This window comes from Onychostruthus taczanowskii, unplaced genomic scaffold (assembly GCF_017590055.1).
Source record: "Onychostruthus taczanowskii isolate IOZ18803 unplaced genomic scaffold, ASM1759005v1 scaffold13, whole genome shotgun sequence".
Classification (NCBI taxonomy): Eukaryota; Metazoa; Chordata; class Aves; order Passeriformes; family Passeridae; genus Onychostruthus; species Onychostruthus taczanowskii.
Window position 1 is genome coordinate 751,234 of NW_024498462.1, and position 22,617 is coordinate 773,850.

A 22,617-nucleotide genomic window follows, 5' to 3' on the forward strand; every position below is an offset into this window, starting at 1 on the left:
GACCCTGCAGTGGCCACTCAGTGAGGCCTGTCCACTGCCATGGCCTCCCCCAAAGCCATCTTTGACCCAAGGTCAGTCAGGAGCCCCATGTGTGCAAGAGGCTGACTTGGGTGGGAGGAGAGCACCAGGGAACTGCACAAGCAGAGTTTGTCACCCCAGCTGCTCACACCTGCCCTGCCCCAGACACATCCCCTGTCACTGTCCTGGGATGGGGGCAGGCAAGGACATGGGCATTCACTCAGGGGGGAAGTGCAGAAGCAAAGGACAAGAGCTGTTAGGGGAAATGCTTTAATAAGGAGCTGAGTGAACAATAAAGAGAAGAATTTAATTTGATTTTTTTTTCCCTCCCATTTTTTTCCCCTTTTTTTGGTGCATCCTCCACAAGGAAGGTGTCTGGTCCTCTCTATGCTCGGTCTCTGCAGCCTTCACAGCCATTCATGCAATGGGCATGCCCACATGGGAAACACCCTCACTGCCAGCCCTGAGGGCCAGAATTACAGCCTCCACCCCACAGCACTGCCCCCAGCTCTCTTATCTGTTAGTGCCTCATTGTCAGTTGCAAAGAGGGGTTTTGAGCCTCAGCTGTCAGAGCTCTTTAGAGTCCTTCCTTACCTGCTTGCTTCTCCCCTCCCCAAACCCCATATTTTCCATTTTAGCTGCCATGAGAGTTGTTTTATTCCTGTGCATTTGTAAGGAACTGCATGTGCCACCTGCTAACCCCAATTAAAAAAAGAAAAAAGCAATCCATGGTTGCTGCTGCCTGCTTGCAACATTCCCTAATGCTGCTGCACAGGACTTTGGATACCTGATCCAGCTTAAGAGGAGCCCACGGCTGGTTGGCCAGGGGCATCCACATTCTGTACTTCTCCAGCTTGTTTTAGTGAGTAGTGGCATTTTGGGAACTGGGGGTGGCTTTGCTGGGAGACCAAGTGGAGTGGGCACCTGCACTGGGAGCCCAGCCTGTGTCTGGCAGGGCAGGCACAGTGCCCAGCACTTTGAGGCAGCTGTGGGCATCTTGCTGCTGTAATGTGAGCTTTGAGCAGGGCTAAAGGAGATGAGAGCTGATTTCCAGGCAGGTGCCTTCATGGAGGGAAGCCATTCAAGAGCTCTCTCATTCTCTACCCTCTTCCTACCGGCATTCCCCCCGTCTTATTTAAATTCAGCTTTGGCAGCTGCTCTTTTTACAGGTGCTAATTTCAGCAAAGTGTCAAGAAATCCCCGGAGCTGATGCTATTTACAAGGCACGGAGATGGCACAGAGCTAGGTTTTATCTGGTGTCACCGGCATTTCAGCCCCTGCTGCCGCTTCCTTCCTCTCGCACGAAATCCTGCGGGAAGAGGAAGGCAAGTGTGAGGCACCAGGCACTGAGGGTTTGCTGTACCTACAGCCCTGCTAGGATGGGGGATGTCTGCTGTACCTACAGCCCTGCTAGGAGCAGGGGATGGGAGGCAGGCAACCAGTTCCTTGCAGAAACAGCAGTCATGTGAGGGCTGGACTGTCACCCAAGAGGAGCTGGATCCTGCCAGGGGAACCGAAGCCACAGGTTTGCTCTGAGCCTGAGTGCAGTCAGGGAGGTTTTACAATGCTCAGGAGGAAGGGGAGGACAGTTTTGCATGGGGGAGATACCTTTCTCCATCAAAATCCCCTGCAAAAAGACACCCAACACATGCAGCCCAGGAAGGCAGCAGGGAAATATATCTGGGTGGGCAGGCTAGGAGGAGATGAGCAGCAAAGAGAAGGACCGGCTGAACTTGGCTCAGTCTGACAGTCAGTTCCTTAGCACTAACACAGACCCCCCCCCCCCCACAGAAAAGCAGGAATTTGCCATTTGCTGGGTCTGGGGCTTCTCAGTTGGAACTTGAAGAGGAGCTCTGCAGAGCTGGCTGCACAGCTACTGTGGGCAAATAGGGCTGGAGGCTCCTGTGAGCACTGGAGGGTTTGTGCAGTCACAGCTGGGTGGGAAGGGGCAGGATAAGAACCATCTCACTCCATGGCTGTTCCTTCCTGCCACCAGCAGCAATTCACGCTGGGAAAAGTGCAGCTGGGATAATAATAACCAGGCACACCAAGGGACCAATAGCTCTCAGCACTCTCAGGGCAGATGCCCAACAAATTATTCTCCTCCAGGGCAAAACCATTTTTATTCTATTAATGATCCCTGATACATTGCCCAGTTGCTGCATCCTTGCTGCGGCAGCAATGGCACAAGAGTCTTTATTAGACACCATTGGCTGGTTGTTGCAACTCAATCGTGGACAACTAAATGTCTTCCATGGCTGTCTGGGGGAGGGGAGAGGAGTGATGGAGACCTGAAGCAGGTCCTTACAGCAGGGCTCAGGCTCCCTGCCTGTAAAGGAGAGCCTGGAGGCGTTATTTAATAACAGTCAAATGCAGTATGGAATTCCTGACAGCCTCACAATGTCCACAGCTGCTCTCCCCATCCCTGGCAGGGATGCTCCTGCCCTGTGTTGGAGCACTGGAGGCATGGGCTGGCTGTGGCTGCCTTGATGCACTTCTCTCTGCAGAGGGGAGAGCCTTGCTGCTGCAAGGGCACGGCAATTCCAGCACTGTGCCAACCACCCACAGCCTGTGGGTGCCCACTCCTGTGTGTGCCTCACTTCCTTTGGAAAATGACAGAGCAGAGGGAAGGTTTGACACTGTGACCAGTGGACTTCACCACTCCACACCAGTGGCACAGCAAGGTGTTTTGAAATCTCACTGCCTTTAAGAGAATCGGTTCCTATTTTTTTGGTCCTGTACCTTGATGTCTGGCTTGTGCCTAGCGTGACACCACCAGAAATCCTGTTTCCCTGCACCCTTCACTAGTCCCAAGCTGTCCCTGGGTTTGGTCACATACATCAGCCTTGGTGGGAGCCAAACACACCCCACCTGGGCTGTACAAGCCTGTGAAGATCTGGCTATCTCTGCCTAAGCTGAAATGACCTTGGGGCCACAAAGCCCCACAGGCTGGCTCTCAGGGCTCCTCACAGGACCCATCCCTGCAGGGACAGGCACTCTCCTGGGAGTGGGTCAGCACCCGGCTCTGAAAAGGGAGGCAGGGCTCTGCCCACACCGGGCAGCACAACCCTGCCCAGCTGGACCTTTTCCCCATCCAAGGCCCAGAGATGTCCCTTCCTCCATTATTCCCACCCTGCCTGGGCAACAAGAAGGGGAACTCCGTGGGGAACACGCATTCCCCCCTTTCCCCTGGCCAGCCCTGCTCCAGTCTGCCCCTTCCAGATGGAGCAAAGCCCATTCTGCACCTCCCACCGCCCACAGCCAGTGACTCACAGGGATGCTGCTGCCTCATCGGGGCAGTGCTGTCCCAGAACACACTTCCCGGCAGGGAAACCTGCCCAGCCGGGGGAGACAAACCAGTGTTGCTGTCCCCTGGAGCCACGGGCATCCGCGGTGCGCGGTAGGTGCGCGCCTGCTGGCCCGCGCTGCCCCTTTAAGGGAGGAAGAGCCGCTCGGAAATTTGTGAATGGCTGTCCCCGCCCCCACCGCGCGCGCCGCCCGCCTGGCCAATCAGCGCGCGTGCCTCAGGCTCGCGGCCCGCGCACGGGACCCTTTTAAGTGTCCTCTTAAAGGCGCACTGCCGCCACCCGCCCGTCCCCACACGGCCGCTTCGGAAGCCCCGAGGTGACCTTCACAGCGGGATGAGGAGCCGCTCCTGAGGACAGGCACACCCGTGCCTTCCTCAAGAGCGACACGCCAGCAACACAAGCCCTGGAGGGTGGTGGCGCTGAGGGTGGTGTGCCAGCTCCCCTCACCCTGGCTGCAGGGCTCGGACAGGGACGGCCAGGCCGCAAGGACCGGACATCCACACTGGCCAGAGCACACGGCTGGGCTGAGTTCCCCCCAAGGCCATGGGCTGCCAAGCCATGGTGTGAGGGAGAGCCGGCAGCTGGGAGAGCCGTTTCATCACCCCGCTCCTGTCCTAGGCCAGATCAGGAATGCAGGAGCTCTCCCACAGCAGCACTAAAGCTTAGGAAATCTTCCTGCAGAAACACCCCGCGAGACTCAGCTGTGCAAAATCTACCACTGCACAGAGGGGAAACAGCTGTGCAGGATGGGCCAAGGGGGAGGGAATGAACAGCGCAACAGTGGATTGCAGTAAGCCCAGCTCCAGCTCCAGCCTGGCCTCCCCTGCACCGCAGTGCAGTGCCCCCTCCTTGCTCTGCCACCGCTCCTCCCTCAGTCTGCTCTAGGCCAGGCTGTGAAATGATCTGGTCTAAAAATACCCCTTCAAAGGAGGGGACAGCCTGGCAGGACGCTGCCGTGTTTCCTGGACGCGTGCAGGTGGGAAAGCTGGTGGTGAGGCTGCAGAAGCAGTGTTGGCCAGGCAGAATGGTCTCCATGCCAGTGCCTTGGGCACAGACACTGGTGTACCTGAGCAGTGCCAGCCCCTACAGCTATCCAGGCCACAGGCTGCAGGAGGCCTTTGCCTCAGCCTCAATACTTTGAATAATTTTTAGGTGCCATGGTAGCGAGACTCCTACAAGGTGCTTTGTACCTGCAGGCTGCAGGGCTCTGGCAGGGGCTGCCCTGGGGTGGATCCTTGCTTCCTGCAACAGGGCAGAGACCGGCTTGAAATGCTGCCACTGCTGCAGCCACGCATGGTTTAACCCTCCCAGAGCAGGCAGAGCAAGGCAAGAGGAGCCAGCACACAGCAGAGAACACCTTTCCAAGGGCTCACGCTCGGATTCACAAGAGGGATGATTTCCAAACCCACGCTCATTTACTGTCCTCCCCCTGCACTTCCCCTAGCTCCTTCCAATGCTGAGGATAATACATCTCTCAGCTAGCTTGATACTGATCCTCCAAATCCTAAAGACCATAAACCTTCATGAGCAGTTATTGTGGCTGCTTTATTTATAACAGTGCCAGTACTGCCTCTGCCACCAGAATCCTGATCTCTGTCCAGCCTGATGCCATTAAGATGCAGTGACGTTCCCCCAGCTCCAGCACTCCAGATAGAAAGCAGCTGGCCTGCCAGGCTCTGCCTTCAAGCTTGGTTTGTTTCTTTAAAAATGGTGAGAAGAGCTCGTTTGTTTCACAGAAAGGCACCTGGGGGATTTGTCCTCACCCTCCTGAGGTGCTGGGCTGGCTGTGAGAGGGAGTGCAATGCGGAGGGGTGGAGGAGAGGGTGGTGCATCCCATGCTCTGGCTCCTGTTTCCTAGCTCCTGGTGGGTCTGTGCTACAGGAGACAGGCTCCAGTGCTTTGCTTTGGTTGCAGCAGGAATATGTCAATCACCTGACAAGGCAGAGCAGGGATGGAGGAACCTGGGTGCTGCTGTGTGGACCCTGCATCAGCACATTTGGGAAACTTGATGAGCAGGGCAGACAGGGACCTGCAGGGGCAGTGCAGCAGCTCACTGAGCTCCTGGCCAAGACACCAGGGCCTGGCCCCTGATCTGTCCCCATGTTGCTGGAGATGCCTGTGAATGGACTTGGATCTTGATTTCAGAGCTACACATGGAACCCCTGAGTGTGAATCTCATCAGTGTGCAAGTTCTCCAGCAGCTGTGCTCCCTTTGGGACAGGCAGACAGACACTACATGGAGGCAAAGCTGAATCACTGATCTGGAGGGAGGATGGATGGATGGACTGACTCCAAGCCTGTCTGGATGGCTCTGGAGCCATCCAGAGCCCCCTCTCACTCCCCAGAGCCCCCTCTCACTGTTCCCTTTCTGCCATGGCGTGGGGAGAGCTGCATGCACTCACACCATCAAAATACCTTCAAAACAGTGACAATGACTTGGGTGAATGGAGACACCACATCCATCAAGCTTTTCCTATGCTGCACAGCCAGAAACACCTTGTGTCTGCAAGGATCTTCCTTTTGCTGCTGGTTTTAGACAAAAAGTCCTCAAGTAGAGTAGGAATAGGTGACCATGAGATTTTGGTTTGACAGTCTGGTGGCTCTACTGACTTCTTCATCCTTTGCTGAAGCTGGATATTGAGCTGGGAGAACTGAAGTCTAAGCATGTCCATCTCTGCAGTAGGAATAGCAAGAGTCTCTAGTAAAGCTGAGGCCATTCAACCCCAAAATGTCCACTGAAGTGACAGCTCTTACTGATACAGCCCCTGCTGATCCCCTCCTTGAGCAGCAGCATCCCTGGGACACAGGCTGCCCAGTTGGGTGTCCCTGCTGTCCAGGGCTGACGTGTGGTTCAGTCTGTGTGTGTTACTACAGACAGACACCCTCTTGAGTTCAGCACTTTGGCTTTTGAGCCTGTGTCTGCAGTGTCAAAACACAAAATCGCTGGAGAGCATCTGAATGCCCTGAAGCGACCTCTGGGCACCAAGTGGCTCAAGTGACACTGGGCAGCAGCCTCTGGGCTGGGGGCTGCTGCTTTTCTTCTCTGCTTCTCCTAAAATAAACATGCTCTCCCTTTTGCAGTGGAGCTGGTTGCTCCACTGGTCCCATTGCTTGAGCATTAGCCACTTCCTGGGGTTTTGGGGTTGCTGGGGATGCAATGGGGAGGGGAGAGTTCCCCCAGGAGCTGGTTGCTCCACTGGTCCCATTGCTTGAGCATTAGCCACTTCCTGGGGTTTTGGGGTTGCAGGGCCGATGCTGATGGGCACAGGCTGAGATAAAGCAGTGGCCTGGTAAAGGCTGGCCTACAGCAATGGCTTCAGCTGCCTGCCCAGTCAGCCCACAGAGAGGGCAGGGGGTGGTGGGGACAGCAGGACACATGCAACCGAGCAACCTGACAGGGGCTTCTTGCTGGGGCTGCATTCACTGTCAGACATTCGCCCACACCAGAGATCTGCTTCATTTCCCTGACGCTCCACGCAACAGCAAACAGCTCCTTGGTGCTTCTCCTCTGCTGTATCTCACAGAGAAAATGGAGAGCGGTGAGGCTGCAGCCAAGCCAGAGGAGCAGGGAGCTCACAGCCGGCATCTCTGCAGCTGCAGCATCTGCCACACGCCCATCCCATCCTGACCCGCTGCTCCTGGCAGGCAAAGGTGCACAGCACGGGCACGCCCTTCGGTCTGGCCAAAGGCACACTGGGAAATAGGAAAAAACACTTGAGAGAAGGACGGGAGAAGCAGACGGCCGGTCGCCAGGGTGGCGGCACAGCTTGCCTTTCTCTGCCGAATGCCCCAGGGAGCTCCATGGACCTGTCTGGCATTTGAGCCGTGGGTTACGGGGCAGGCGGATGCATCTTCTTCCGCAGTAGGTGCAGCAGAGAGGGCTCCCAACACCCTGACAGGGCGTTTCTGCCGGAGCTGTGTCCGCCCTGGGACACAGGGAGGGGGACCGGGGCATCTCTGGCCTCAGCCCCGCAGGGCTGAAGCGCAGACTGCCCCTCCCGCTGCTCAGAGGCTCCGCACACGGCGGAGCCTGCCGGAGCAGAGTGACCCCGCCAGCGAGCTCTCCTGTTCACCGGTGATCGCAGAGCACGCACGGAATGAATGCCTGTCCTCTGAAGCTGCCTCGCTCGGCTCTCCATCGTATCAGGAGCTGCTGTTGCTCCGTGTCAGCTGTCAGGCTGAGCCGGGCAGAGCCGTGCGCTGGCAGCACGGCCAGGAACGCCTCGGCAGGCGGGAGGGATGCTCGGGCAGGCGGGGGCGGCGGCGCAGGGGCGGCCCCGCACTGGCGCGGTGACAGGGATGGAGTCACAGTGGCTGCAGAGCCGCGCTGGGGAGCCGGAGAGGGTGGCAGGGGAAGAGCAGCGCTTCCTCGCAGGCGCAAAGCTCCGCTCATCAGCGGCATTGTTCCTCTTTCATTTATCTTTACAGCTGGCTGCTCCCTGCACAGAGGATGAAAACGGCGTTTACCGAGAGCAGCAGCCTCCTTGGCAGCCTGGGAGCGCAGGCGGGTGACACCGGCCACAGGAGCATCCTCCTGATCTTCCCGCAGCACATGAGCACTGAGCAGCCCTGCTGAGGCAACCACAGGGCTCGGGAAAAGGTTGAAATGAAGGATTCAGTAAATAAAACACCACAAGCCCGATAACCCAGGCAGGGTTTTGCATCTATTAGCCTCAACAGGGCTTTTTATCTGGCAAAGTCCTTTGCTCTTGCCCCGTTGAGAGCTGAATATCCACTTTGCCATGGAGAGATGGCTTCAGCCCACTAAGCCTCAACAGGAAGCACATGTTGTTGCTGTATTTACCAGCACCTCTTCCTTTGTAGCAGCCATTTGCACGCTGCAGGGCTCTTCAGAGCACACCCATATCCTTGGCAGCAGGCAAAAATTTCCTGTTCCTGGAAGCATTTGTGTGGAGATTTGACATGCATCTTCCTGGCTGAAGCAGGTCATGGTAGCTTTTGCTCTGTTAACATTGCCGTGGAGAGCTGCGGGCAGGGGAGAGGACAAAACCAGGGCAACAGAAAACTTATTTATATTGATGGATGCAGTAAGAGAATTGCACTTACTTCAGGTAGGAAAAGCCAGTTCATTGTGTTGCCTTTCTTCAGTGGCAGGATGTCCACTAGAGCTCTCATGGCACCAGGCTGATGGCACCAGGGTGGCAGCTGGTGCTCCCCTGCCCTAGCATTAACTATCATTCACTTGTAAAAGCTTCCCTGGTTCTTCCAAATGCAATTTGCCAGCTCAGGTATTTTTCTAAAACCTGGTTTGGAAATGCCTGTGGCATAAAAAGCACACACTGAAGGCTGAAAAGCAGTAAGTCCCCATGGAGCAGGGCAGGAGCTGGGTGTGTAGGTGTTGTGCAGCCCTGGTGCTCTCCTGCACGCTGTTGCTGATGAGAACTGACACGGGATGTGATGCTGGCAGGAGCTGAGGTGTCCTCAGTGCCTTCATGCAGGAGTGAAGGAGGACAAACAGGGCCTATGCTGTGGTCCAGCAGCACAGCCTGCCCCAGCCACCTGATCCTGTCTCCTGGGGCACTGCTGGAAATGCTTCCCTCTGTCAGGGCAAGGCCTGCATTCAGCAGTGAAGGTGACATCCTGGGAAAGGCTCACCACTGTGATGAAGAACTCTGATCCCAGCACAGGGGCTGCTGCAGAGGAGCTCTGCTCGAGCCTGCAGCTCTCCAGCACTGCTTGGCTCCAGCTTTCAGGAAAGCTGCTGGGTTTCTGCAGAAAGCCAAGTTTCAGGCGGGACTACAGGCATGGCAATACCTGGCACTGAACACTACCATCTTCACAGCTTTTCACCTCCAACTCTCTGCTCTGCCTGCAGCCATGCTGTGAAATGACCATCCTCTGGGATGAAGGAGGTTGCAGATGAGAGCCCTGCCAGAGCACAGTGCTCCCAGAGTCCCAGTCTGCCCACCCAGGTCCCCACTGTTCCTCTGTCTCAGGGCAGTGACCCCCTGCTCAGGGCTGGCAGCTGCAGGCCCTGCAAATGGGTGACCCCTAAAGCTCCAGCACCTGGCACCAAGGACTGGCCCCATGCTGACACAGGCTAGGAAAGAAGGAGGCTGAAAAGAATGACAGGAATTATTTCAGGTCTGGAACAACCTGCCTCAACAGCGAGCGAGTGAAGAAGCCAATCTGTTTAGTTTATCTAAGGGAAAGTTGAGAGGGAACTTAGATGCATCTATAAATACCTACATGTTGGGAACATTCTGATTGCCAAGGTCCTTCATCCTAGCAAACAAAGGCAGCAAAATTTCCTGGTGCTGGGAGCTAAACCAAGAGAAATACAGGCTAACAGTAAAATACAGATTTTTAATGTGAAGGATAAATAATCATCAGGCCAGCCAGGCCAGGGACAGAGCAGATTCCCCATTGCACGAAGCCTTAAAATCAAAACTAGGTGTCTGCTGCTAAAGGAGACGTTGCAACTCAGCCAGACATTTGGGGCTGGATGCAAGAGCTGCTGTACTTCATGGCCTGGGACAGTTAGGAGGAAAATCCCTTAAAATCACAACAGAATCTGTTCCCAATTGCTCAGGCTCTCACCCCCTCATGGGTTTTGCCCTGTGACTCCCTTGTGGTGGTGCTTCCCACCCAGTGGCAAATGGAAATCAGCAGCCAAACTCATCTTCTTGTCATATTCAGAAAACCACTGTCTCGCCCTTCAAAAACTGCTAAAGATATGGTGAATGATTGAAAATGTAGAGAGAAACAAGAGAAAAGGAGAAATTAAACAGTAAGAGAAAAAAATGGGGTGTTACCCATTTTATTGCAGTCCAGAAAAAGAAGGGAAACATTTAAAAAAGGACAGAAGAGAGGCAGTGCAATTTTTGTATTTAAAATACTTTGGAAGAATACTTAGACTTAGCAAACAAGCATTATTTCAAACTTTGCCAAGAAAAACAACATTTTCATATAATTTTAAATCTGTGGTGAGCTCCATTCTTCCTGGCCACTTCATCCTTCCCAAAAGTGCATTTTGCCCTTCACTCATCCCTAAAGCTCCCCTCAAAAGCGTAGCCCAAAGGATTTTCTTGCACCAGGTGGAGGCTGAGCTTTACGATGCACATCCAAATAAATGGTGTTTCCAAGTAAATAAGACAGCAGAGAAAAGCTCCCGGGAAGCTGAGGAACGGACCTGCCATTTAAGAGCTCGGAGAAAAAAATACGGAAATCTGCAACGTGGGAGCGTGCCAGCACTGGGGGCGAGAGGGACGGGCCTGGGAGGATTTCCAGCTCCAGGCAGCCTCGTTATTCCTGCGCCACATCCACCTGCCCTCCGAGCCCTGAGGGCTGACACGGGGCCACAAGTGCAAAGGCAAGGGGATGATTTCAGTGCAGTCCAGCCCCTGGCACAAGTGACCGCTCGATTTTGTGGTGTGAGCATCAGCAGAACAGCCAGAAGGACACACTGCCAGCCCCAGGGGAGGGACGCGCCAGCCCCGCGGTGCTGAGAGCCCGTGGCTCCGGCGCTGTCCCCTCAGTGCCAGCCGCTGGCAGGGCTGGCAGGGCGGGAGGTGGCGTGGGGCCCACGGAGGCTCACCTGGGGCAGGGTGCTGTGAGAGCTGAGCACCAGGCTGCAGACACTGGCTGGTGCCTCTGTCCGCCGTGCTGTCACCCTCACCAGCCGTGGCGCTGTCCCCGTAGCGCTGTCCCCAGCTGCCGTGGCGAGCCTCTGCTCACGGTCCCAGGAGCAGCCCTGAAACGAGACAAGTGGGGGACACGTGGGTAGGGCAGGCCAGCTGCCTCCAGGCTCTCCACTGCTTCTGGAAGGGCCAAAAGGAGCTTTTCCCCATGCAGGGAGAATGGTGGCTTTGACGGGGATCCCATCTCTCACGTCAGCCTGCCTGGCACTGTCCCAGGGCCAGCAGGGTCACTGCAAGCAATGGTGGAGGTTTGCTGGCCCCAGACTCTGGGACTGTGCCATTGCTGGGTTGCATTTCACGTTTCAGCAACACAAGACATCTCAAACACACTTTTTTTTGAGAAGGGAGGAGGGATTTGATGGTGTCAGTGGCTTGGGCTGTGTTCAGTGCCAGGAAGCCCTGAGACTGGATGCTTTTTTCATCCCCCTTACAGACAGGGCTCAGTGGAAGGAGCAGGGGCACTGCTCACACCAGCTCTGCAAGACCCACAGTTGCTTCCCTGCTTTTTTCCACATTGATTTTTCAATGTCCTTGTTCAGTCTTGGGGATTCATAGACTGGTCTGGCCACAGAGACTGGTGGCTACTGCCAGGAGAGTTCACTCTTGGGTGGATCAAGGCGACAGGACACCCAAAAAACCAAAGCAGGATCCCACTGCTTATGGCATAACAGCACTAAAGATTTGTTCTTAAACACATAGTAGAGTTGCAGGTTTGACTTTAACTAGAGGGACTGGCAATGTGAAGGCGGTCAAGAAAAAAGGAGACTAAAGCAGCTCCTGAGTCAGAGGAACACAAATATCTCCTGCAGTGATTGTGGGCTGTTTTGTCCTCCTTTTTCTTGATCCCCAAACTCCTTTAAAGTGTTCTTCCTTAGATTATATCATTCAGCTCCATCTTCCCTGTGTGACAGTTAAATTTGGAGTACCCCCAGGTAAATGATGGGAAGCCAGTTCAATCTCTAAGGCAGAAAATGGTGTTTACTTGATAGGGTTATTTTGAAAGGAGAAATCCATGAATTTTTGCATTTCTGCACTAGATTAGGGGGATCCTGTAGCATCCCATGGCAGGGCAGTCAGTGGGGGATGGAGGCAGTAAGTGGGGGATGGAAAGAAGGCCTGCAAAGACATGAGGCAATTTTATTTACCTTGGTGCCTTTGAGATAATTGAGACCCTACTGCTCAATTCCTGCCTTTCCACCCGGTGCTGTATCTTTTAGAATGCTGTTGAAAATTGAAGAGAATGCAAATAAGAGAGACACAAGTTATCTGAGAGCTGGGAAAGGGAAACTTGAAAGACTCAACCTACTTCACTTATCAAAAGTGGCTGGATCAGAGAGCTGAAACACCTCCATGGGAGACAGTGTCAGACAGGAGCAAATAATCCAGCTGCAACTGCAGAGCAGGAGCCAGTGCTGGAGCTGTTCACATTATGAGTAATTCAATTAACACTTGTGAACCAGAGAGGTTGCCTCATTGATGAGACAGGCTATCACAGAGAATGTGTGGGAACAGCCTGGATGTGTGCTGGGCAGGCTCTGGTGCCCTTCGAGTCCCTCTCAGCACAGGAGTGTTCAGGGTCTGGCCCTGCAGCACCACGAGGGTGGCTCTTACCTCAGGCAGGTTTTGGGGCTCTCTGGGTGTGGCTGTGGAGCTGGGCTCGCTGGCCCCAAGCTTCTCCCTGGCTGTGCCATGACGTGTGTCCAGGCTCGGAGATTGCTCGGGTGCAGAGCGCAGCGTGAAATCGTAGAATTCATGGATATCTGCAAAACAGCAGGAGAAACATCCTCAGGACCAGGGGGCAGCCTGATGCCTGACAGCAGCCTCTGTGGCATGCAGCACCTGTGACCTCCACTCTGCCCCCAGGGTCTGAGCCTCTGTGAGAGGCTGGCACCCTGGGAGAGGGCTCTGTTGGCCTCTGTGCTTGCTGCGTTGCCCACCACACCCCCTCTGCAAGGTAGGAGGTGTAGTGGGGTGCCTGGCTCACTGTGCAGTGCCCATGGCTCTGGAAGGCATGGGATTGTCCACAGAGCAGTGACCACACACTCCACAGGGACTAAGAGCAAACTCTGCTCTGCAGCATCAATCCAACACCCACCCTGTCCTGCTCTCCTCCAGGCTGTGCCAGCCTCAGGCATGGTCCCCTGTCCCTGCTGCTCTGACAAGCCTCCTGCACCAGGCAGCCCCTGCCTGCCTGCCCTGGCACTGATGAGCTATTCCCTCCTCACCACAGCTCCCCACCACCCTGTGGAGGGGCTCCCTTCCCAAGGGGAAGGGCAGAGAAGCCACAGGGCACTCAGTGCACAAGCTCTAAAGCTGATGACTACAGCTCTGTTAACCCCAGCTCCCTCCCTGATATCACCCCTCTTCCCACCTGCACACTGCCATAACAGGTATCAAGCACCCTCATTCTGGGCTTCAAGGACCTGAGTCTGCTGCTGTAAACCACAGTGGCTCTAGAGAGAGGCATGAAAATGGGGTATGCCAGCCCTCACTGCTCCAGAGACAGTTATGGGGTGAGACTGGGACCTGAGAGCAGCTGTCCAGGTATAGCTCCAGAGGGGCTCTCGGAGCCCAGACCCTCTCCTAGCCTAGCCAGGCGAATTTTACCCTCTCCAGGTCACACATAGAGGATTCCAGGGAGCAGAAGGGCTGCACTGGGCTCTGGTCCTCCCTAAGGAAGCTCCCACTGCTGCACACTCAGGCAGCTGCTGGTCCTTGGCAGCCCCCAGTTATCTCCAGAGCCAGCACCTCCAGAGTGGTCAACATATCCACTGCAGAAGTGTTTAATTTGAAAAAGGAAACTACATCAAAACTGAGAACCTGTTTTTATGAAGAAACTGAAAGGGGTAACAAAAACTCGTGGGAGGCTCTGAGACTATTTAGAGAGACCCACTGGGACATGAAAACAGACATGAAGTGTCTGGCTGGAGGACACTGTAAAGGCAAAAGGGAGGAAAGCAAGGCTTGACTGCAGAGGAAAAGAGGCTATTGAAAATGAGAAGACATTCATCTAAACTGCTGAAGCTGCATCTAAATGAGAAAACCAGAATGGATGGTAAATGGCTGACAGGTTAAAGGTAAAGCTCCAAGAGGTCGGCCAAAAGAGTTTGGTAAACGCCTTCCAAAAGCCATAAAAAAAAGTCATAAATCCCTTCAAGCACCTGGGAAACAGGAAGCCTGGCAGAGCCTGCAGGGCCAAAAAGTCAAGGCAGCATAAATGAGCACTTGAAGCAGGAAAAGACACAGCAGGAACCTGAGATTATTTTCTGTACCTGCATCTGCTGTGGAGGAAGCTGGAGAGCTCCACTTCTGTGAGCAACTCGAGGGGCAAGCTGTGGCTCTCAGCTTGAGGGGGATGTGGCCATTCCCATGGCACTCCCTGGGAGCTCATGGATGAAGCACCTGCATTTGCCCTCCAGTCTGTGATTTCTCACCTGCATTTGCCCTCCAGTCTGTGATTTCTCACCTGAAACTATGCCACACCATGGCATCACGAGGTATTAAACACCCACGTCACAAAGATTTCAACAGGAAATCTGGTGAGCATTGGCTGTGTAAGCAGGGACATGCTGGCCACTGCCTGAGGCTGGTCCCTGGCTGCAGCAGGATGCTCTGCCTAAGCAGGGACACAGCAGCTGGAAATTTGTCTTACAGGTTCATCAGTGAAGGCCTGAGAGGAGGGTCTGCGAAGCAGTGATAAGATCAAGTGGGGAGGGAGAGTCTGCTGTTCTTAGTGCCGAAAAATACTGAGACCAGCTTGACCAAACTGTCAGACCCCACCACGAGGACAGGCAAGACATGCTCCCTGACTGGAGCTGGGAGCAGCAACAATGTGCATCTGATATGGAAGTGAGAGTCAGGAGTGGTGAGAAGAAGAAATGAAAGAGCTGCTTGCACCTTTTTCAGCACAAAGCATATTTTGCTGACTAATAATCTAAAAATGCACATGACTGACAGTCAATCATGTTACACTATAAAAGGCCAGTCACACTTTTGCACAGTGAGGATTTCTATCATACCTCCCTAAGGTGTGTGAAGATCTTTCCCTTGGGTGGGGACACCCCTCAAGATCACTCCTCAAGGCTGAGTCAAAGAGATTTGCCCTTGGTCATTGGTATGGACGAGTGACATCAATCTCTACTTAGTAGTTGTTTAGCTAGCTTTAATATAATTGCTTTAATATTGCTTCAAAACCAGTGCATTAAACTAGTAGTTACAGCTGTTCATATTGTTTGTAAATAATTCTGATTAAGCTCTTTTTTTCTCTAATCCTTATCATTATTGTAATAAATTTAAACACATAATTTCATATATTTATATAAATACATTAGGTGTATTATCCTTAATCCTGTGGGACAAAGTTGTATAAAGGTTCAATTACACCTATATAATCCTTCAGACATCTACCATTGACAAAGCCTGGGGCTAAACTGGATCCTGCTGCACCCAGGCTCCCTTCTGAGGATGAGTTTAGAAAGGAAGGGTGTCCTTTCTTCACCTTGTGACTCAACAGGAGGGCTTTTATAATAAACTTTGTCTGAAGCTCCCACTCTGCCCATGACACCAGGGCTCCTTTCTGCACACCCAGGCACAATTCCCCATCCTCTCTCCCAGTGCTTAACCACGTGCCCAAGCACTGCAGCAGCACATCCCTGATGCAGATGGGATGAGAGCAGCTTCAACCCCCATCTTGCAGCTCCCAGGGGCTGCCTGGTCTGCTGACCTCCCAGCTGTAGGGGCAAAGCTGATAGAACTTTCACTCACTGGCAGACCAGCTGCAGGCTCTGTGGCTGCCCCAGTGCAGGGAGCACTGTGCCACTGCCTGGCATCAGTGCCACTTTTGGAGCCACTGTTTTGTGACGCCAGGCTCTGTCCTGTGCCCTGGAGACATGTGGCATCTGGCAGCGATGGGAGGAGTGGGAGTCCCCAGATGTACCCACTGCACCTGGGGCACCCCTTCTACAGCCCCCCAGCTGCTGGCAGCCCCTGAAACCCTCCCAAATCAGACAGGAGCTCACAGCAAGCACTCACTTCACAGCCAGAGAAACTGGACTTTGTTTTCGTGCTAAAACATCTCTCCCTCTGGTTATAAAAATAATAATTGCGTAACAGGACAGCAGCAGCTTCTGGCTGCATGGATTACGCTGGGAACACACAAAACTTTGCAAGAATGAAAACAGGATTTGAACGGCCCCATTGTGGGGGTGTGCTGCTGCCGGCATCCCCGTTTGTCACCCATCTGCTGCAGGAACACAGCCTTGGGCAGCCCAGCTGGCAAGGAGCCTGAAGGGCAGGAAACTTGTCCCCTGAAGCAGCCACTCTCCACCTCCAAAACCCTCAGCCCAGTTTAGGTGCTTGCCAGGAGAGAGAATTGTTGCTGGCACCAGGGATTAGAGGAGTTTCAGGATTGGTGGACAGGGTTCAGTCAGCAAAGGACAGAAGTACATTTCAGGACACATGCACATGGCTTTAAGATAACTTAAATATATGCTGGTTTCTCTCATTTCTTATGAGCATCACAAATTGCACACAAGTCTGCCTCACCTGTGCACTTTAAGAGCAGCACTACCAGAAAAGCCTCCATAAGAGGACCTTGTGGTAGCAAAAGATGAAGCTGCATGTTCTGTCTTACAGCCCAGTTTCTGTCTGATGACATACAAATCCATTCTGGATCTAATAAGGAAAAGTAACTCAAGATTTACAGAGATTAGAATTTTTCGAACCATTTTTTCCTGGGGTTAACACATCAAATAAATGTCATTAAATATTTCTATAGCACCAGCACCTGTGCATTAAAGCAGTGCCCTTGTGCCAGCCAGCACATGCACTTCCAGAAAATTACATTTCTTCCCCAATGCTTGCACTGTCACCAGCTGCAGCACCACAGATTTACCCCAAGCAGAAACCCCAGCCTTGCAGCAGACCCCCAGCCATGGCCCCACTGCCTTTCACAGCCATGGCTGCCACAGCAGGTCTTTTCCAAGCAAGCTGCAAGTTTCCATCCTTGCTATGGGCAAATCTGCAAGAGGAGGAGTCCTCAGGGTTGGGAAGCCTCCAGATTTCTCCAGTTTTCCACGCTGGCTCCTGCAGCCACCCGGTGAAGCCATTACACCATCCCCAGCCGTGCTGTTAGCAAGCAGGTCTTGCTGGGGTTTTGCAGGCAGGGAAGCAGTGCCTGCCTCTTCTTCTGCCTTCATCACATCAGGATGCTCATGAGGAATCTTTTGTGAGGTGAAAGGAGCTGTAGGGGATGACTGGGGGCCCAAGCAGCTGACAGGACCTACAGAGGTCTGCACTGGCCGGTGCTCAGGCACAGGAGAGAAGCTGAGTCCCAGAGGATTTTTGGGAGGAGTTCAGTCCCTTGGGCTGCTGGCACTTGGGACAGCTGGACACACACAAACCCTGCCTGTCCAGCTTCTCCCACTGCAAAGGGCACAACGGCCCCTTTCAGCCCCGGCTCTGGGAAGGAAAGGTCAGGGAGCTGCTTTGTGTGCAAGCCCTACTCTCCCCAGCAGCACAAGAGACCAAGCATGTCCCTGAGGGGCTCCACCGAGCAAAGGGAAAGCGGGGTCACCATCGCCCCAAGCCGGGCTCCTGGAGCACCCCTTTGCTGGGCTGTTGCCTTGCAAGTCACGCACTTGGCTCCAGAGCCTCAGACACGGAGAGAGGGGCCAGGAGAAGGGAGCCAGCACAGCCTGTTTTCCCTCTGCACAGCCAAGGAATTTCTTTTGTGCGGAGCAGGGTTTGGCACATTCCAGCGCAGAGCAGCTCCCGCAGCGCTGCGCCGTGCCGAGCCAGCCGTGGCACCCGCCGGGACAGGAGCTGCCCTGGCACGGGCAGCGTGCCCCCGGCACAGGCAGCTCCAGGGACAGGGAGGTGGTCACAAGGATTTAAAGGGCTGGGCCATGCTCAGGAGTTTGGCAGAACACGGTGCATGTGCAGAGCAACGCTGGGTGTGATCGCAGTGACTGACCCATCCAGCACAACACTGACGCATCTGGGACACAGCAGAGGCTGGGGCTTCTGGAGACCCCAAACCAGCTTATTCTTTAAAAAAAAAAAAAAACATACAGAACGTCATATCGCTGGCATTTTTCACGTGGACTAACTTGGCAAACTCCAAGATGTTTGGCACTGCTGGTAGCTCTACTATGGCCTGATGTATTTTGATGTTCTAACTCCAACCAGCCAGTGCATGTTCTAGGAGAGCATTACCTGCAGGAGCAGGCGGCCTGAGGACAGGGATGGACCATGCTCACTCATTCATCTTCCCCAGGGGCTGAAAAAAGCAGGGCGGTGTTGCTGAAAGGCTGCAAGAGGAGGGAGCTCTGCAGGCTAAGGTGTCTCCAGAGCCAGGAGCTTCTGGCATGGCGTGGGGCAGTGAGATGGGAGCTCTGCACTGAGCAGTGTCTGTGCTCTCCTGCAAATCCTCCTCCCACACCGAGCCAGCCCTGTGACTCGGAGCAGACTTCAGACAGACACACAGCAGCCCACTGGGAAAAGGAGGGGTGGAAATAAAAATGAAAATAGAAACGTTCTATCACCCTTGCAGTGCTGGTACTGTGCTCCAGTGAGTACGGACGTGGACTCGAGGCAACCCAGTGTGTGCCAGCCGTGTGTGGCCATGGGGAGCACACAGCCAGACACAATGTCCATGCTGGGACAGAGACATTCACAAACTCACACTCCAAGGGGAAGCAGGGGGAGGGAGCTGAGGAGGGGGGAGCGGAAGTAATTAATGTAAATTCCTAGTTTAGGTAAACACATCTAGAGAAAGGCTCGCTCTGGCACGGGGAATTAATATCCTGTTAAACCAGTTGAAAAGGTCACCAGTAAACAAGAGACACTCCCAACACTCCCTCGTGCCAGGGCTGATAGGACACCAGGACAAACGGCTGAGAGCAGGGACTGGGGACGCTGCAGCATCCGCCTGCCAGCGTGCAGCTGCAGCCAGCTCGTGTTCTCTGCAGCCACACTCTCTCCACAGCACTTCTGCACTAACAGCAGCAGCCCTGGACCTTGGGAAAGCTGCTTTGCTGCCTTCACACAGCCCCAGGGAGGACTGGCCAGCACGCAAAAGCAACCAGGGCTGTTGGGCTAATGTCAGGTTGGTCAAGGTCACAGCCCTGCTGGGGATCCCTGCCTCCAGGCTGGGGATCATTTAGAGAGTGGGTTGTATAAATTAAGAGATAAGAAAGGACATGTACACTGGCTTCTTCAGTATAGGGGCCCACCTGCCCTGGAGAGTCCACCCTTGGCACATGCCCGTGCTGCTGCTGGCATAGACATTCCAGCACAAGGCCTTTAAAAGGACATGCTGGGACTGAAAGTCTCCAGGTGATGCTCCAAAAGCAAGAGAGAAAAAAGGACAGAATAAAATTACTCAGGACACAGCATTCAACTTCATTTTCAATGGAAAACCTGAAGCACAGAGGAGCTGCTGGCAACTCATCTCTGCAGGCACAGAAGTGGAAGTCAGGCTGCAGAGGTGTGAAGAAAAGGTGAGAGCTGCCAAGAGAACAGCGAGGGGGAGCACCAAGGCTGGGACAGCCTTGAGTCAAAACGCACTGAGAGTGAGCCACAGACCACATGTGGAGCTCTGCACCCTGGGGCCTGGGTCTTCTTCTAAGAGCGCAGAGCCTCTGGGATGCTTTCCCTTCCTTCCCACCAGGGAAACTCAGCTTCTTTCCCAGGAGATTCAGGAACAGAAACCACCAGGGCAGCATGCATTTCCCAAGGCCCACAGTGAACAGAACTTAAGGAGAACAGCAAGATAAACTGTGTGTCTTGCACAGAGAAGCTGCTTAGTCCAGCAAGACTTCAGCTGCATTTGTCTCAATCCACATGGAGAACTTTATAATGCTCAAAATGCCATTTTCTGGTGTCCAGCCCCAAGATAAGCCTTGCTGTTAAGTCGTGTGTGAAATGGAACTGCTGGAACAGTGTGTTTCTCACAAGTGCTGGTGGGTCTAAGCACAAGAAAGGACAGAATGACCCAAAGGAGTTTGGGTACATGTGGGTTCTCTCTCAAAGACAGAAAAATCTAATTTTCCTTCCTGGACACACCTGGGCTGCACTGCACAGAAAATGCTCACAGCAGGGCAGGATCCCTTAGCAGGTGCTGCATAGATCAGGCATGGCCTGATCAAGAAGGTGTTACCCCTTGTCCTCAATCAGACTGAGGAATGCTGTTCTCTACAAACACCCAGTGATTGCAGCCCTGGTATCTCCTGCCTAAGCCCTGGAGGGGAAAGGCAGCCCAGCTCCCTGGCATTGCATGCCATGTGTTTCCACAGAATGCACTGGTCAGTGCCAGGCACTGCTGTGGGATCAGGCTCCCAGGAAACCCCACTGAACACAAGGTTGCAAGGACAGCAAGGGACTGCAAGGCAAGGGCTTACCCAGCAGAGCCTGGAAGAGTTCACTTTGGAAGATGTGCGAAACTTTTCCAATGGAAGCTTTTAACTCCTGCTCCTCCGGGGACCGCAGGGTGCTTTGGTATCTGGTCAGAATTTCCACTGCCCGTTCAGTGTCTGCAGAGATGACACAGGAGTAACAAGGCATTAACATTGTAGGATGCTAAGGGAAGGCTTGAGTTCAGCCTGGGATAATGCCTCAAGCTGCCCTCCAGTCTGGATTTTTAAAAGTCAGACAGCCACAAAAGCAGCCTTCCTTACACACACCTGGGAAAGCTAACCCTGCCGAGAGCCACTGAGGGCCCACAGCAGTCACCTGGGCAGGGGCTGGAAGTGAGGCAGTTCTGCCACCAACCCTGAAAATCAGGGGCTAAAATCAGATTGCCTCAACTCTGAACCCTGTGGCACTGGGCAGCCTGAACACCTCTGCCACCACCCAGGCACAGAAGCTGTTCAGGAGCTGGACACATTCTGGTTGCACAGGGCTATGAATACTACTGCAGGAACTGCAGCCTCCCACATAGGGCCAGATGGCTGCAGCAAAGCTGAGCGTAGGCCCATTCACGTAGTGCAAACAGCTCAGCTACAGGAGTGGCAAAACTTGGGTTGCTACAGGGTGAAGCATAAGAATTGCTCAAAGCAGCAAGCAGGCGTGGGTCAGCAGGAGACAAATGGGAAAGGAACACGATGCCTTGGGGTCAGAGGAGATGCTGGTGAGGAGGGGAGCTGGAGGCTGCCATGAAGCAATGTTCTGGTTAATGACTGGGCTAGACATAGCTATGAGAAAACCCAGGACCTAAAACAGTGGAGCTGTGATCTCCCTGCCTGGACACCTCCACACTTCTCTGGGCAGACAGCCAGAGCTGCCAGTGCAGCCTCGACCTCAGATGTGACCCGTGTCTCAGGCAGGTGGTGAGCTCCTGTGGACCTTCAGACCATCCCTGCCCCATCAGTGGATGTTTCCCTTTGTCACCCAGGCAGACTGCAGACAAAGAGTGTCTGTGTGAGAAGGCAGGGAAGCTGTCCCGCCACTGCTGGAGACTCATCTTTTAAGGCAGGAACTCATGCAGAAAGGATGACCCTGCTCATCACAGGGCTCTCGAGAATTCAGGTCATCAAACAAGGGGGCCTGTGTCTGCTCGGGTATGTGCCACCTGGTGTCCCAGCTCGCCCAGCCTTCCAGCTTCCCCTCAGCCGAAAGGGAAAGGGGGTCCTCCTGCCCGTGTCACCAGCCCACACTGACTCATCGTGCAGCAGAACAGGCAAAGGAGTCTGGGGAAGCATGAACAGCTCTGACTTGGAGCTGGGCTCCACACTTGCTCCAGGAAAAGCAGGGACTTCCCCGAGCTTTATGGCAATCCTAACCCTGTGCTATTACTAAGAACTTCCTTTTCTGCAAGATAAACCAGTGGTTTCAGACACTGCCCAGCATACCATGAGCAGGGCTGAGATGTCACTGCCTGATCATTCCTTACCTTATCAGCAGAACTAAAGAAGCTCATGGAGAGCTGGAGCCACCACACCAGGACACAAAGACTGCAAACCTGGTGTAAACTTCCCACCGCAGCCCAGGCTGCTCAGCAGGAGCGGCAGGCATCGCGCTGACCCCTGTGCTGCTGGTCACCCGCACCGGGTGACAGCCAGCTGGAGCAGGGGACTGCTGGCTCCCGATCTGGGAAGTGCTGTGCACCCAGCGTGGCAGGGAGACCACAGGACCCTTCCTACAGCTCCCAAGAAATCGCACATGATGTCCAGGGCTCGTCTCCACGTGCCTCAAGGTGCATGCAAGTCCCACGTAAAGGAAATCCCTTGTGGCAGAGCCCAAACCCCCATGGCCGCTCTCCTCCCCGCAGCACGCAAGGGATCTGCAAGCAGAGCATCCCCCGGCCACCCACTCTGAGCCACGGCAGCACAACGTGTCCACAGCCCGAGCAGGGCGCGGAGCGAGAGCGCCCAGTCCTCGGGTCTTAACCCGCGGCTCGCACGGCCGCCCGTGGTGGGGAGCGAGGGCGGCAGCTGCCCGGCAGGAGCGCGGAGCAGCGGGCGCGGTCCCAGCGCCGGTCGCGGCGGGGCAGACACTTGTTGAGCGCGGGGCCGCGGTGCCCCGGCGCGGCGGGCAGGGCCGGGCAGAGCGCTCCTTACCTTCCCGGCGGATCATCGCTCCGCCGTGACCGACGGCCGCTCCGCTCCGTGCCAGCCCGCGAGCGGCCGAGC

The 22,617-nt window shown here is 54.4% G+C and overlaps 1 protein-coding gene across 1 annotated transcript in view; it reads right to left on the reverse strand.

Moving 5' to 3' along the window:
* Positions 1-22,611, reverse strand: part of DLG3 (discs large MAGUK scaffold protein 3) — a 76,738-nt gene extending 54,127 nt beyond the window's left edge. The window contains exons 1-4 of the mRNA XM_041396549.1: positions 22,546-22,611; positions 20,389-20,520; positions 12,599-12,747; positions 10,885-11,040 (exon numbers count right to left, since the gene is read on the reverse strand). Coding sequence (XP_041252483.1) covers positions 10,885-11,040; positions 12,599-12,747; positions 20,389-20,520; positions 22,546-22,561 — 453 coding nt within the window. The 5' untranslated portion in view covers positions 22,562-22,611. The remainder of the gene's footprint in view (positions 1-10,884; positions 11,041-12,598; positions 12,748-20,388; positions 20,521-22,545) is intronic.
* Between the last annotated feature and the right edge of the window lie 6 nt (positions 22,612-22,617).